The sequence below is a fragment of the Arachis hypogaea genome, chromosome 11 (genome assembly GCF_003086295.3).
Source record: "Arachis hypogaea cultivar Tifrunner chromosome 11, arahy.Tifrunner.gnm2.J5K5, whole genome shotgun sequence".
NCBI classification, from domain to species: Eukaryota; Viridiplantae; Streptophyta; class Magnoliopsida; order Fabales; family Fabaceae; genus Arachis; species Arachis hypogaea.
The window spans coordinates 126158689-126175260 of record NC_092046.1 but is presented as its reverse complement, the minus strand read 5'-3'; the positions used below and the strand labels follow the sequence as shown (position 1 = coordinate 126175260).

The following is a 16572-nucleotide window of genomic DNA, read 5'->3' as shown; positions in this document are numbered from 1 at the left end:
CATACAATATCATCGCCATCCGTGTCTACATCACTCATGTAGTCTACCAGTGCTAGCCTTGGTCCTCTAGCTCTATTGGGCTCCTTTGCAGGCCTAGATCTATTGGGCTCCCCTGCAGGCCTAGATCCATTGGGCTGTCCACCAAGCCCACCTGCCTCGGGCTCATGGGCAGGCCCTTTCTTTCTTGCAGCAGACCTTGTTCTTTGAGACACGCGTCGAGCTTGCTTCTTGGGTTTCTTACTTGGCTGAGGGGTTCTCTTAAATGAATGAGGCACTTGTTTCCTTTTTCCTCTGCCAGACACAGACCCACTGACAACATCTTCCCCACTCTTACTGTTACTTTCGTTACTGGGAGGTGGATGTGCATACGCCTCATCCTCTGCACTCTCGTAACTATCGTGCTCCATCGACGATTGATCCAATTCATCCACCTCGACACGAACACCATCTTCCTCTACCTCATCGTTTTCCTTACCAGCACAATCTACAGGCTCCGGGTCATCAATAGGATGATCAAAAAATATGTAGCACTCATTAGTATCTTTGTTTCTCATCTTTGCCTGGCGCACCTGGTTGATGCCTGCATCTCCCCTCAGAACATGCAGCCCTGACTCTATATCCTTGCTCTTTGGATCATACCAGTATGCCTCCTTGTATGATTGATATCCCAGTCCTTTGAACAGTGTTATCAAGTCACCAAAATTTACAAAATCCAGGTCCATCGGTGGGAACCTCTCAACCTTACTATCCAGGTAAACTAATTCACTAGTCGGGGCCCTTTGAAAGTAGCCCCGTGATGAAAAACAGGAACCACGAAAATATCTACCATCTGCAGCATTGTTTGACTCAACGATTAGCACTAAGCATTAGCAAATACATAACTACCTTTCACCCAAATCCCACACAACCCATCTTCCATGCCCCTCCCAATACTACATTACACCTAAACCCCAACCCACGACATGCATAGCAAATAACTTTTGAAAGTAACAGTCCCATTCAGTGTCATAATAAGGGTACTTACCGGTACAGATAACAATCAAAACTCCACCAACGAAGCTTCACCGGTGCAATGTTTCACAAAAATGACGAAGGGAAGAAGATCAATCTTTATTTTTTAGGGAAAAGATCATATATATGTGTGCTATGGCTTCTTTGGAATTATGTTGAAACTCAAGGATTACAGCCAATGTTCTCAAAACGTTGCCGTTTTATCTCATAAGGACCTATTTGTCCAAGACTTTTTCCAAAACGGCCACACCTAGCTTCCTCAACGGTACTGTGTTGACACATAGGCCCAACACACGCCAACTCAGCGACACATCACCCCTCTTTGTTACGTCTAGCAGAGCATTTTATACGGAAGGATCAATCCGTCACATATTTTGAATAGTGAGGGGCGTTTTTGTATTTTTAGATTGTAAGAGACGAATGTGTCCACAGTTTAAAAGGTCAGGGACTAATTGTAATGTTTATCCAAAGCTCTATTTATAAATTAACCTAATGTCAATTGATAGTTATTCTATAATATTTTTACGAATTTTCAAACTTAAATTAATAACCATTTCCGTTCTTATTGTCTCTTGACACTTTGTTATTGTTATTGATAAATATTTTTATACTTTTTACTTCGGCACTTTATTATTATCACTGATAGTCATATTTTTGACATAATATACCCCATAATTTATGCCTAATTTAAATTTGATTAAAACTACTTTGTAATTAGTGTCAGTTAGAAGACTTCACTTAAAATTGACTGTAGTTGAATTGAATTTCCACCGTGTCAAACAAAAATACAAAATAACATAGAACTTCGTTTTAAAGAAAAATAGAAACTCTGGTGTTTGCCCATTTGCTTTCCGATCTCGCGCACTCTCGCTCTCACTCAAAATTCTCAATTCATCACCTTCTTCTTCGTTCGCAAATCATAAATTAGGGTTTCAAATGTCGGCATCTTCGGTCTCTATTATGGCCACGAACCCAGAAGCGCGTCAGCGCGCGGTCAAGAAGGCCACCACCGCCATCGAAATGCTCCCCACTGATGTCGCCGTCTCACCCGCCGGGACTGCCGGGGAAGGAAGGCAACCTTCCTCCGTCCGAGAAGGCCGCGACCTCAGCCACCAATCGATCCGTGCCGGTGCCGTTCTCCGCGGAACTTCAAACGATTTGGTCCCAGCGAAGAAGGCCTCCGCTGGAGGCGGCGATTCCACCGCCGCGCCGCAACGGCGAACCCGGAAACTCGTCCCGAAGGCTAAGAAGCCGCGGTGGCTGACGGTGCTGAGCGTCATGGGCAAGAATATCGGGCTTTGGATTGTTGTTTGGTGCTTGTTTCAGTTGATTCGAATGCTCGTGGCGAAGCCCGGCAACGCTGGCATGGTTTCCGGAGACGGTGCTGGCGTAGCTGGCGGTTACGCCTTGGCAGAATTCGAGGGCAGGATCGCCGACATTGACGATCTGCTGAGGATGGTACAGAAGCGGGTGGATGTTGTGGACAAGAAAATTGAGGAGAAGGGCGCTGCTTTGGAGAAGGAGTTGAAGAGATTGGAGAGATTGGAGAAACTTGAAGCGGCGAGTAAGAAATTGGAAGGGAATTTGGCTACATTGAAGGCAAAAGATTGGATTCAAAAGGGAGAGCTTGATAAGGTTGTTGAGGGTTTGAAGAAAGTGAAGGCAAGTGGGGGTTTGGATATAGATGAAGTGAAGGAATTCGCGAGGAAGATGATTGAGGAAGGGATTGATAAGCATGCTGCTGATGGGATTGGGATGGTGGACTATGCATTGGCGAGTGGTGGCGCCGCCGTCGTGAAGCATTCGGAGCCGTTTGATGTTGGAGGGAGAGGGAACTGGTTCTCGTTGTCTGCTAAGAATGGTGTTCACCCCAATGCCGAAAAGATGTTGAAACCGAGCTTTGGCGAACCGGGGCAGTGCTTTCCATTGAAAGACAGTAGCGGGTTTGTTCAGATCAGGTTGAGGACTGCCATCGTCCCTGAGGCCATCACATTGGAGCATGTTGCAAAGGTGACTTTCTTTGTTCTGATATTTCCTACATGCATTGTGCCGATCAGTTAATATGTTGTGTTCTCGTAGGTGTATTCGGTAATGTGGTTTTCGAGGGTTAATGCACTAGTCTTATTATTATTTGCAGCGGAGTTTTGGAGGTTTTTTTCAATCACTCAAAAACCTCATTTTCAGGCTACCAAATTTGAGGTTTTCATTTTATTTCAATTAAATTTATTATTTTATTCCTAACAAATTGTAAACATATATAGGAAGTACTCCAAACTCTTTCTTTCTATTATTTAGGGTGAAAAAATCTCAAACCCTCCCTTTACTTCCCCTTCCTTCCCCTTCAAAGTCTTTCCTTTTCTTTCCGCACAACTAGCCAACTCTTAGTGTTCCTTGGTTTATTAAAATTTTGGGGCAATTTGGATGTTTGTTTTGGGCATTGATGCATTGTGATTGTTCATATGCATATGGTCTTCCCATATTTATACACATGCCTGCTTTTTTTTATTTTAGTCAGTTCATAAATTTGCAGAATGTGCCAGTGGAATTTAGTCTAGGCAAGATAAGTTTTGGCCTTCCTGTCAGTTATAGGCTATGGTAGTTTGCTGAATTAAAAGTAGTTGTCTGCAGAATATGGAGTTTTTATCCTTGTACTTTTGTATTAAACATGACAATAATGTAAATATCATCATAATAGCCTTTGAGATGCACACTTGATGTTTCTTAATCTAGTATATGATTGAAGAAGCAATTGAAATGCTATTTACCTCATGTTAATATAAGGTTTTTATACTTTTTATATTCCCTTTGAAAGAGTTCTGTATGTCAAAGGCAAATCGTGATATCTTAGTGCTTCTTTGGATTTTTCAATGTGCAATGTGTGCAAGGTTGTCTTGTTGATGTAGTTATGTTACATGAATGATATTGAACTATTTACAGTTGTATGAGAGTAAGTCTGTGAGACCTTTAGTAATGCAGTGGTTTTCCCTTTATGTAATTGCTTGAAGGTACTTAATTTTGAATAAAAAATTACTTCAAACTTTGTCATCCATCATATTATTTTGCATTTTTGTTGTACTAAAGTAGCTTTAGATGGCTGAGTGTGACTAAATAGTTCATCTTTTCTGTAAAAGTCACTACATGCTTCATAATTATGACAAATTAACATTTTAACTAGAAGTTAAATGTCTGATTTCTTGCTCATTTGGTGTCTATTCATTTCTTCTGTGAGCTGTGAACGGGACATTGTTTTTTGTTCACAGTATGTATGACAAAGAGTTTTCATTGTAAATTCATTTGATGAAGGTTCGCATTATTTGGTGAGTGTTTGCAAAACCAGTGCATTTTCCAGTGCTAGATTGGTAGTTCTTTTTTAGGATTTAGGTAAGGAGTGTCCTAAGAACATTGGTTAAGAAAGTAAAAGAAGAAAGTCTTGGTTTTCCCAATGAATTAAATACATAGAAAACTTAAAATATTAACATTTACTTTTTATTTTCTGGAAATACTTTCTTCTTAAAGTATCCTTAACTAGTGCCCAGAGCACTTGTTAACAAGATCCTTTTTTAATAGTCTTACTAGCACATGGTCTTTATTAATTAATTGTGCTTCGTTGTTTTTTCTAGAAGCGAAAGTAATCAATTTTAAGTGGTAGTTTGTCCTCTCTTAGAGTACCCATCATCATTTCTATCAAGCGTTTACCACAGGTTGTACCAATTCCTGTCGATATTGGATATAAATAATGAAACTAATTTGAAGGACCAACTATAACATCTCCTAGCTAGAGCAGTAACAATTGAATTAAGTTGTATTTTATCTGAAGAGGATTAATCTGTGCTTCAGGATTTTTTTTTTTTTTTTTTTTTGGTTGCAAATAGTCAATAAAACATGCAAAAGAGGGGGAAGAAGCAGATTTAATGATTTTTGAAATGGTTATGTACTCTGTTTCGATTTTTACATATATGAATATTTTTGTGAAAATTGTTGTTGCACATATTATGGGAAGGATGGTAGAATCTTGGTAGTTTTGTCATGCATAAAGAAGTCCAAGGAAACTTCTAAGCAGAACTATCAAGGTAGATTTGGATTTTACTGATTTTGATTATAAGCATATAGGATACTCTGGCATACCTTAAGACAAGGGCTTCATTGTTGTGTGGAATATACCATGCCTTGCTATTTGAGTCAAACTATTAATATATAGATTTTAGTAGTTCAACTATGGGTTAGGATCTTCTCATGTTTGCTATCAACCTGGCCTGCCTTGTCATTTCAGAGATAGATGCACATAGATGGAGCACTCTTATAAATTAGAATAAGTTATAGATGCACTATCACTTTATCAGTCTATCATTTTTTCTGGTTAAATCATATCTGGTCAATGAAATCTCGGAGATCTTCCACCTCAATTGATTTCCATCTCAATTTATGTAGTGTTGTTTGTCTGTTGGTATCGTATTTGAGTTGTCCTGATCTTTTACATTTTGCAAGTGGCAGTTACATTTTTTTTATCCCAATTGGAGAGAATATCTGCTATAGCATTAAAATTGCTGAATTCAGTGTGCAGTATCGAGCATTTACTGTTAGATCGTAATTTATAATTGCTAGGTAGAGCTCAACTTCTATTATTTAAGCATATTACCAACTAACAACAACAACAAAGCCTTATCCCAATGGGTGAAGTCGGCTGATATTACCTACTAACTGCCATGCTTTTACAGTCAACATAGTTGAATTTTTTATCATTTTATTTTATTTTTTATTTAATTTTTTTTGCAATGGGCAATTAGTTTATGTGATCTGTTTTTCTGTTGTCTTCATACACAAGTTTTTGCTACAATATTTATATTTCATTAATTTTTCCACATCCTTTTAATGCCATTAATTTTTGGTACTAATATTTTTCGTTTCAACAGAGCGTTGCATATGACAGATCAAGTGCTCCGAAAGACTGCAGGATCTCCGGTTGGCTACAGGGGCGTAATATGGATTCCGTTATTCATCCAGAGAGGATGTTTCTCCTATCAGAATTCACATATGACCTTGACAAGAGCAATGCTCAAACTTTCAAGTTGCTGGACTCAGCAAGTTCTGTTGTTGTCGACACAGTACGGCTCGATTTTACCTCAAACCATGGAAGCCCTTCACACACTTGTATATATCGCTTGAGGGTTCATGGTCACGAGCCCGAAATAGTTTCAATGATGGCTACACAATCATTATAATGCATATCTTATTTGCTTGGAATTTGATCAAATGCCCGTGTAATTTTGTTAATGTTCAAGTATTATTTGTTCAGATAGAGATTAGGAAGGACTCTGTTATTGTTAGAACAGGCACTAATGGTCCTTACAGTGTTTCTGCTTCAGATTGATTTTGTATGTAGTGTAAGATCCCTGAGTTAGGTAGATGGCTGATTGAGTATCGCGAACTTTCGTTAATGTGTCTTATTTAACCTTTCGTTCAACGATGAGCCAAATTAGCCATCTAAGTTAAGCCACTTCTTTGCTAATGTGGATGTGTTTCTATACATTTTGTACATTCAACATGTCCGTAGATAAATCTTGCTTTCTTTTCTCTGGTTGGTAAACTAAACCCATTGTTTTTAGTGAGGACACACCATTATTGACAGGAGTGATAACTACCTTGGCTTTCGTAACCAAGTTGCATTTGACAAAAAGTTTTATATAACTTAGATGATATATACATGGTTTTATAAGAAAAAGGGTTAACCACTAAAAATGCTTTCAAAATAATGCTCCTAAATATTTCGAAATAATGCTCCTAAATATTTTGTCGTTGACAAAAGTAACTTCCATTTTTTGTATCGGTAAAAAAATAATTTAAAAAGAAGGTTCTGGAAATTCAGAATGAGTGGTATTGGCGATCTAAAAGATTTGGGGATCACCATCATGAATCATTTTGAAATTGGGATTTGTTTTAATTAAAATTTTAAAAATTAGTGTTTTAAATTAGGATAGAGTGTGCTGACCATGTCATCCTTTCAATTGTCACATATGCCTTCTCTATTTGCCACAGGCATTCACGTTAATAGAAAATGTCTTCATCCACGTTTTTCAATTATTGAAGGATATTTTTATTGATATAAAAAAATGAAAGCGAGAATATTTCGAGGACATTTTTAGTACCCTAATAAAATATCAATCATTCATTTAAACAAAATTATACACAAACAAAAATGTTCGCAATTCATATATTTTAATTATTTTTAGTTACTTTAGAGACACAGACTTCCACCGATAATATAAATTACATTTGTAATAGCTATGTAGTGAGAATAAATAAGTGCAGGTTATTTGTAAATTTATCAAAAAATTCATGACATAATTTATACTTATATACTAAATCACAAGAAAGCAATAATCATTTGCATTTCTTAAATTTACGAAGGTGGTCTTGTGATATGTGACATTATAAACATTTCAACAATCAAAACATCAAGAAATCAATGCTATTTAGAGGGAGACAAGATATCAGGGAGAAATGAAGAACTGAATTCATCAAAGACTAAACTATTCCCCAATTTTGGTTTAATATATTCTGCTCACTGTGCTTTTCCCACAATGTTATGGGTCCATTTATCCATCTATAAGAAGCAAAGATTTAAAGAGGCAGCTCTATAAGCATCATGTTTTGTATGCTAAATTTAACCAACCACATGATCCTCACACAAAGTGCAGAATCTAGAATCTATTGAGTGTTTCCTCAGTTGTCTCCTGTACCAGTAACGAATTAACGATGGCTTATAGAAACAACAATTCTACTTGGCTTATCCTTTGTAGAATGGATTCTATAGCAGCAAGCAATACCATCAATGCTTAAATATAGTAACCTTAATCCAAATTACAAACCTATCTTGGGGAACTTAACATCATTCATCATACAAGTAAACTTTTTACAACCCGGAATCGCCCTTCCATGGGAAATGCAAATGGCAGCATCAAGATTAATGCTATATCACAAACATTCCAAAATGTCGTCTGGAGCTACGTAGTTCAAAGCGGAGTCATCTCCCGGTCGACATAAAGTTGCAGCATTAGCCATCTATCGTTTTACATTTAGACAAGGGGAAATGAGTAAACGACCTCATGCGATTCTCAGATCTGAGATCACAAAACTAGTGGTGCATCCCTCCTGTGCCCACAGAATCAAGTTCCTTTAGTGGCACCAGGATTCCGACCAAACTGGATTATCATTGGCTTGCCTTTAAATACATATCCATTCACTAGATTCTGAAACCAAAGGTATGTGACATAAACCATTTAATAAGATCACCCCATCTCATGGTTTAGCAAATTCTGGAAGAACTATATGACAAATGAATAAAAAATATCGTAATGGAAAATCAGAAAACGAAATCATCTTGCACATATCAGAAATTAAAACACAGGAAAGCGAGTCTGCTGTGAGAAATATACCAGTCCCTGATGAGCCAGCTCAATTGATGGGAATGTTAAAAATGCTTGACCTCTCATCCTTCCTTCCTGAAACTCAGAACTAGTCATTAATTTTAGTCATGCTTTGCTACCAGCGAATATTTGTTTTGGAAGTCTCCTCGTATGGCATCAACACCAAATTGAAATTCATATACGGTTTTAAAAGCCAATCAAGGTCTTACCTGCATCAGTTTTACATGAAGGCAAGACTTGGCAGTCTCAATACTTCCAAACAAGCACCCTGCCATAGCAAAAGACATATGCAGAACTCAATTGACATCCGAACGATTATGTTATAATGAACTCATTATGTCACATATTTGGTAAAGTTATTATTTATTTTAGGCTACTAAGATGTTCATTAAGGTAATTATTATTTTTTTAGAAGTGTATGTACTAGTCTAAGCACAAATCATGTACCGATAAAACCAAACCTGAAACAGCTAAAAGTGTAGCAGCTTACCAAATATTAAAAAAAAATCTTCACCAACCACATCTTTTGCCAAATTCTTAATATACAACACAGGAGCCGGATTTCCAGTGGTATAGTTCTGCACCATCCATCAATTCAAAAACACAAATCCATTACACATGCAATTTTGCACTACAATGTTTTCATAACATCCAAGTACGTGACCACTAGAAAATCATGCACATAGCAAAAGAAATTTTTGTTGAGAAAAAAGCAATAAAGAAATGTCAGACCATATTACAGATTAGATGCATTGAACAATTAGCAGTTGTCAAGTTCCTTTAGATTAACCACAAACTGATGAAACAAGTGGGCGAACAAAGAATTGTCACTTGAAACAAATTTGAGATTGTATACAGGAAAACTTATAAAGGTAGCTTCAATAAGATCAAGACGGGGATATTTTAAGCTACTCACAATTCTTTATTTCAACACTTGATCTCTCAAAGTAGTTACCAATTTCCATAATAGAGGCAAGACAGTTTCAAATGCTAATGGAAAACTGGAAAACATGATCAGTTAATATGATAATCTGATAAGATATGCAAGTCTGTCTACAAATAGCCTTCTACTAGAAACAATTTATCAAAAAAAAATTGCTAGACATTACTCAATGGAGGCTGATATAATGACAATAGATACAAGATACTGCAATATGATACGCATGAAATTCCTTGAGAAAATTAATGTAATATAAAAACAATAGATTTTTAAGTGAAATATATTTTGTTTATTTGATAAAATTTGCCAGAACAGTGTAGGTACCACTACATTCATTGAACTTATGTTAAATCATTATATTTATGGCATTGATGAAAATCGTTTTCAACCCAACAGGCAGATACTATATTTGGAATGTAGCACTTCGACACCTAGAAGGACGAGACTTGGCAATAAAAAGTGTAGATATTTAGCTACATTCAAAGTACAAACCTTAAACAATACTCTCTAATTCTTCTGGAGTCAAGAATTTATGTGGATCTGGACTCTCTTTTTCTGGCTCCTGTAAATCTTGGCTTCTGTCATCATTTTTTCGCTCATCCTTAATTTCTTTGGGAGCAATATTGATCTGCAAAATCATCAAGAAAAGCAACAACTGTAAGCTACAATAATATGCTACAAGAACCAATCAGATGGAAAGTAAACAAATACCTGCAAAACAGGGTTCTTCTTGATTACTGGGATTTCTTTTGGGACTAAGGTGGCTGGTTTTACTCCAACATCCTCATGAGCTACATCTTTATCAATGGCAGGGCCAATAATTGTCTCACGCCTGGCACGCTTCTTAGGCTTTTCTGTTGTTGGCTCTACCTCCTAAAATTCTTTTTTGTTACTTTCCTATGGTAACTTAAGAATAATGAATGGAAAAAAACACGCACACACACACACTCACACCCTTGTTGGTATTAAAAAAGATGTGCATGAAATAAATGCTTTACACGAATTTGAAGCATTTAAGCATTTTCCATTGCACATATACATCGCAGTGGATTAGATGCTAATGAAGCAATGGTGATGATACCTCTTCTGAAGATTCCATCTCTGATTCACCACTTGACAGATCTGCAGACTGAGGCTTCAAAGGTACCCGAGGAGGGGGAGGTGGTGGTGTTGGCACGGCTGGAGGTAATGGCGGTGTTGGCAATGCCATACGAAATGGAGCTGGAATGTTCATTTTGTTCATTAAGTGTAGAACCTATATTAGATAGGTAGAAAACTTGTGATCACAATTTGCTACTCAGCAGAAAAATAAAATAAAATGAAAAAAATAATTCCACGGGAGCTGGAGAAAGAAACCAATGAATTTTTACATCCTCAGCTAATACTGGAACAACCTGAGTGTAAAATCGGGGAACAGCAATCAGAGCATTAACAATGTTGGTCAATATATTTCCATCCGGCGGAGGGTAAGCGTACCTGTTAAACTAATTTGATTAGAGTATACCAAAACCAAACCAAATTTTTATAGACCACACTGCAAAGATGGTTCCAAAACCATGCATCATACTTTCTACGACTAAAAAGTAGGATACATGACAACATACTATAAGTACACATAATTATCATTCATAGTTATTCATGTATTCAGCAGCAAAGCACTAAAATACTAAAATATAGATTAAAATAACAGTTGTCAAAGTTAGTTATCAGTGGTTATCATTTGAAGTTTCCATTGTAAACTGAACATTAGGGCAATAAATGGCTACAATGTATCACCAGATAATAATCTATATCTTTTTTCATCATGTGAAATAGAAGAACAAATATACAAATTGTAAGATATTGCAGGTTGCAGTGGCATTCTGCTTCGCCTAATATGTTATTCTTGAATTGCATGCAATAAGTAAACACCAAACACAACATGATGTTAAGGGAGACTTGAAAAAGATGAAAAGCAAGAGGGAGAGAGATTAAATGAACATACAAAATATAGACTTGATTGAAGAAATTCTCATTGAAAAATTTCATGATTCTATACTCTTACAGCCTCAACAACATATAAGTAGAATCAGACTTTTAATCTACTATGATTTTTTTACTGTCTTTTCATTAATCTGTTTTTTATTTAATCTTCTTGACCTATCTGCCATATTTAAGTGCCAAGGGGAATCCTAAAGCAATAAAAAGCAACAAATACAAAAGACTGCAATGTCAGAAGCGTACTCAAGGTGAGGTGGAAATGGATAGTCAACACCAAGTCTTTCAGCAATTGGCTCAGCAACAGGGAAACATCCTGATTTTGTATCTTCATCAATAGCTTTGGTTACAGTTGTATCTTTAACCACAGACGCTTTAGACTCCTTTCCCAGCTGAGCTACACTGCCTTTTTCGCCACTTTCCATTGGATTATTAGCTCTCTCTGCTGACAAGACTTTACCAAGAAGCCTCAACCTAACCAACCCCATGAAAGTGAAGTCACAATCATACAAAGAATACAGTTTCTAATAAACTTTACAACGTTATATTTATATTAACCAATTTCAGGGCAAGTATTTTACTCATAAAGTTGAAAATCAGGAATCAATTGAAAAAGGATATCAGGATAAATGAATATGAAGTAGAAATATAGAATTAAGAAACAACAACAAAGCCTTGTCCCACTAGGTAGGTGGGGTCGGCTACATAGGTCCACAATGCCTTTGCACCCTATCATTTATAGTGTTTGAAATAAGCTCATTTGGGCTTAAATTTCTCCTGATCACCTCACTTAGAATATTCTTAGGTGTCTCTCTGCCCAGAACCATTGATCTATCCTCCTAACCAAAGGTTCTGCTAGTCTTCTCTCCACATGTTTATACCACCTAAGACAATATTCCACCATCTTTTCAATAATAGGTGACACCCTGACTTTCTCTCGTGGTTTCGTTCCTTATTCTATTAATTCGAGTATGACTATTTTCTATCAAAGCACTCTCATCTTTGGCACACTAAGCTTATTTTCATAGCTGGTTTATGATTTACATCAACCTCTATTTTTATATTGTTTTGAATAATACAAATAAGAATATAGAATTAAGAAAATGCAAAACAAAATTAATCTACTCTAAGGCCATCTCTTCTAATATGCAATTGATTCATTTAAAAAATTGAACCAAAAGAAACGTAACAAATGGTTCAAAGAAATTAAAATACCCATGTAGTTGACGTTGTGCTTGAGATGCCGACATTTCATTTTTGAAATCTACGAAAGCACAATTCCTCAACCTGAATTATACAAAACAATTATGATTAACATTCATGAACAAAAATAAATTGGAACAAATATTATCAATTGATTAAATAACAGTGAGATTTTTTTGTGAGGCACCACAAACAACAACAAAGCCTTTTTCCACAAGGTGGATTAGGTATAGATCTAATGATGTTACTGTAAAAAAGTTTCACAAGGACATGAAACACCACCATCAACAAAATGGCATGGTTCAAGTAATTAAGTATCAGCGAACTATAAGCCGCTGTGCAATAGAATTAATAAAAGCTGCTAAAAAGCTGAGGCTAATATACAACATAGTAGCATAAAAAACAAATTGTTCTAGGAAGATCTCTCACAGCCACAATCTAAATTCGAAAATCGGGAGATTTGTCAGTCTCCCAAAAGTTCTTTCTTTAATAAAATTGAAAAATTATATTAAGTTCACGTTGTAGCCTACTGCCTACAGTTTATTTATTTTCTAGTTTAAAACCTTTAAATTTAGTTACTTTGTTTTTGTTCATTATGCCAAAAAGCATTTCTACTTATCACCTTATTTCATAGGCCATGAATAACCAAATGCATCATCCAAAGTAATTCACTAATTCTTTCCTTAAAAATATAAACACAACAAATGGCCCACTAAATGGCTAATGCCTGACATGACGATAAAACACCATGGAACTTAGAAAAGCACCAACTCCACTAATTCGTTCCTTTCCTTCTTGTTCACCCTACCATTTCATGAAGGATAAAATAACATTTATGTTTTCTCATTCTATTAAGATCTCCAATGGACATGGAAATAACCCAAAACCAAAACCATCCTAATTTACAACATGTATGCTCGAAAACCATGAAACAACAATAAAAGAAATGTAAAGCATTTCGTCAAACACCTAACATGCAACACCATATCCCCATAACCTATCACTATGTTCTTCCATGTCTTACAAAGAATAGACTGGTGGCAAAACAAAGGGTCAAAACTCGCCAATGCAAATCAATGGAACCTAATGATGGCACAAATCCTTGCATTACAAACTTATTGCCAAAGAGTGATATTAGTGAATTATAAGATGGAGAAGCTTTAAATAAATATATAAAAGCAGTGGCAGTTAAATTACCTTCCAGTAGAGCAAGGACGAAGAGAGGAAGCACCATAATGAGATAAGAGGCGAGAAAGGGTGTCATGAGGTATAGCTTCGAGAAGGTGCTTAATCAAAAGGGTCACTGGTGAATCCATAGCTGGAGGCTTTGAATCTGCAGAGTGATACATGTGGCTACCCAAGAAATGTTTAAGAGGGGATTACCAGCTTCAAATGGAGAATGGAGGCGGCGCAGGAGTTGAACGGACTCAGCGGAGTAGTGATCGAGAGAGAACGAAGCAGCGACGCCGGCGGCACCAGCTCTGGCTTAGAGAGCAGAGAAGGGGAGAAGAGAAACGTAGCAGCATTGCACTAATGAAGTAATGACTAATGATCCTCCAATTTCTTTTTTATTTTTCAATTATTTTTTTTTTGCTGACTTTATTTTTCAATTATTTGATAAAGCGTGATTTTGTATGGATTTTTAATTTAAATAAAATAAAATATGATATTTATTAAAACATGTAATATGTGATAATTTATTATTTTGAATATGTAAGGCTACTAATGTGTCTCTACCTTTTCGTTTTATGCATAGAGAGATTAGCTTGTTTGTTTGATTGCTTACAAAGTGTTTAAAAGGGATTGGACTCTTATTTCTGTGTCTAGAGACGGATCAAAAATATCACATCAAATGTGTTGCAAACGATTTATTTCTCTTTTGTAAGATTAGAAAGTCTCAAGTTGAGTTGGTGATGAATGTTCTCATACTTTTTATAGAGCCTCTAAAATGAAGGTAAACCTCCAAAAATCTAAAGCACTTTGTTTTAAAAATGTTTTTTCTGTTCGTAAACAAATATTTACTTGTATGTTTAGTATTCGTTTCACTCAGAATCTGAAAAAGTATCTTGGTATAAATTTGAGTCACTCTTGTATCTCTAAACGAGGGGCTTAAGATGTTATTAAAAAGATTCAAAGGCGGTTGACGAGTTGGAAAGATAGATTATTAAATAAAGGAGGAAAGATTTATTTGATAAAGTCAGTTATTTTATTTATTCTCATCTATTAGATGCAAATTTCTTTATTTCTTGCTTATACTTGTGAGAAAATCAACTCCATTACTCGTCAATTCTTATAGAAGGGCCAAAGTAATGGAAGAGGCCTTTCTCTTGTGAAATGGAAAACTTTAATTGTTCCTAAAAAAAGCTAGGGGTCTTAGCTTTAAAGATGCTCATTGTGTGAATCTGGCTTTAATTGGTAAATTGATTTGACAAATTCTTAATTGCAAAGATAAGCTTTGGATTCAACTTTTGGTGGGCAAGTATCTAAGGCATTGTTACGGTTTGGATTTTAAAATCCTGAAAATGTCTCTAACTATTTGCGCAATATTGTTGCGGCTTTTAACCATTTGAAAGAAGGATTTTTTTAGTGTTTTGGCTCCCTTAACCAATCAGTTTGGCATGACTCTTGAAGTCCTATTGGTAAGATTGGTCTACCCTATATTCATATTTCTAACTTATACCTCCATCTTAAAGATATTTGTGTTAATTCTACTTGGTAATTAGAGGGTTTAGCGACTCCTTTAATCTCTATTGTTAAGAGTTTTATTTTTGGTATTACTTCTCATTTTGGAATCAATCCTGGATAGTTCTAGCATTCAACTCCTTCAAAAACTTATTATACCAAGGACGGTTACTATTGGCTCTTGAAGTGAAGGTTTAATTAGCTGAAAACTTGTTTTCTTGCAATTTTAACTGGTTCTTTAGTTTTCTAAACTTCTTTAATTATTGTTTAAGACTCCTGACTGGTAATTAGACTTTGAGACTAATGAGAATAAATTAGATGACTTAAGATTAGATATTTTTGTTACGAGTTTAGAGACATTGACTTAGGCTTGGGATGAACTATGGGTGGAATAACTTGAGTGAACTGGTGGAGTGTTGAGATGATGGTGTATTGAGACAAGTGAATGATTGAGGCCGATGAGATTGATGAGATAAGTATTACTAAACTTGTGCTATGAGTAGTGATCACTGTGACTAATTCTATACTATTGATATATTGAGATTGATGAGTCGCTATTCTCCTGGCAAGGACGGTGGTTAATCCCACTTACGTTGAGATGTGAGATCTGAGGTTGAGTATCCCGCTCGCATCCTTTCAAGTCACAAGAGTGTGTTAGTCATTATATCCATGGACAATGAGCCAGACACTATATCCATGGGGTACCATTTTTATTCGTGACCAAAAGGTGACATCCCAAGGGGATGTGTCGGGTTGGCAGTTGAACCGACAAGTGATATCACGGCCAATAGGACAGACATTCATCATGTGCATCTTCTATTTGTTTGTTTGCTTTGCCTAATTGCATCTTTTGCCTAGATGTATAACATGCTTACTTGCTTCATGAATTACTTGCTATATATGTATATTACCTGTGTTTTACTTGTTTGCAATTACTTGTGCTTTCTACTGGGATCGAGGAGGCTTGGTAGACGGTGGCGATGAGATCGCATGGAGGTTAGGCTAGCGAAGGCTGTGGGACAGCGGTGTTTATATTAGTTACAAATCCCTTAAGATAGATAACCTTTTTATGGTTTAGGTTTACTTTAAGTTTGAATCTTATGCTTGATGTGAAGTTAAAAGATTGCCTTTGGTGTCCCGAAACCTTATATCTTATATATTGGGCATTGTTACCATACTGAGAACCTCCGGTTCTCATACCATATGTTGTTGTTTATCAGATGCAGGTCACAACCCACCTTGGTGAGTTTGTGGGATGGTGACAGAGTGGAGGATTCGCTTTTATCTTTTACATTTTGGTTTTTTTTATGTAAATTCTCTCACTTTTGTTTATTG

The 16572-nt window shown here is 36.2% G+C and overlaps 2 protein-coding genes across 3 annotated transcripts; one reads left to right on the top strand and one right to left on the bottom strand.

Annotated features, from left to right (window-relative positions):
* The first annotated feature begins 1780 nt into the window (after positions 1-1780).
* Positions 1781-6544, top strand: LOC112722541 (SUN domain-containing protein 1). Of its 2 annotated transcripts, XM_025773604.3 has the most exons (3): positions 1790-3021; positions 3149-3210; positions 5922-6544. In XM_025773604.3, exons 1-3 carry the CDS (start codon positions 1948-1950, stop codon positions 6172-6174), a joined length of 1389 nt encoding a protein of 462 aa, XP_025629389.1. In that variant the 5' UTR covers positions 1790-1947; the 3' UTR covers positions 6175-6544. The 2 variants fall into 2 exon arrangements, with proteins under 2 accessions (XP_025629390.1, XP_025629389.1); XM_025773605.2 differs by lacking the exon at positions 3149-3210 and having other exon boundaries at positions 1781-3021.
* A 978-nt stretch (positions 6545-7522) lies between these two features.
* Positions 7523-14095, bottom strand: LOC112721759 (U11/U12 small nuclear ribonucleoprotein 65 kDa protein). Its single transcript, XM_072206098.1, has 11 exons — positions 13753-14095; positions 12568-12639; positions 11599-11826; positions 10770-10851; positions 10457-10630; positions 10087-10248; positions 9872-10003; positions 8926-9013; positions 8645-8703; positions 8445-8510; positions 7523-8258 (listed from the first exon to the last, which is right to left on the bottom strand). The coding sequence occupies exons 1-11, from the start codon at positions 13902-13904 to the stop codon at positions 8175-8177; spliced, it is 1299 nt and encodes a 432-aa protein (XP_072062199.1). The 5' UTR covers positions 13905-14095; the 3' UTR covers positions 7523-8174.
* Between the last annotated feature and the right edge of the window lie 2477 nt (positions 14096-16572).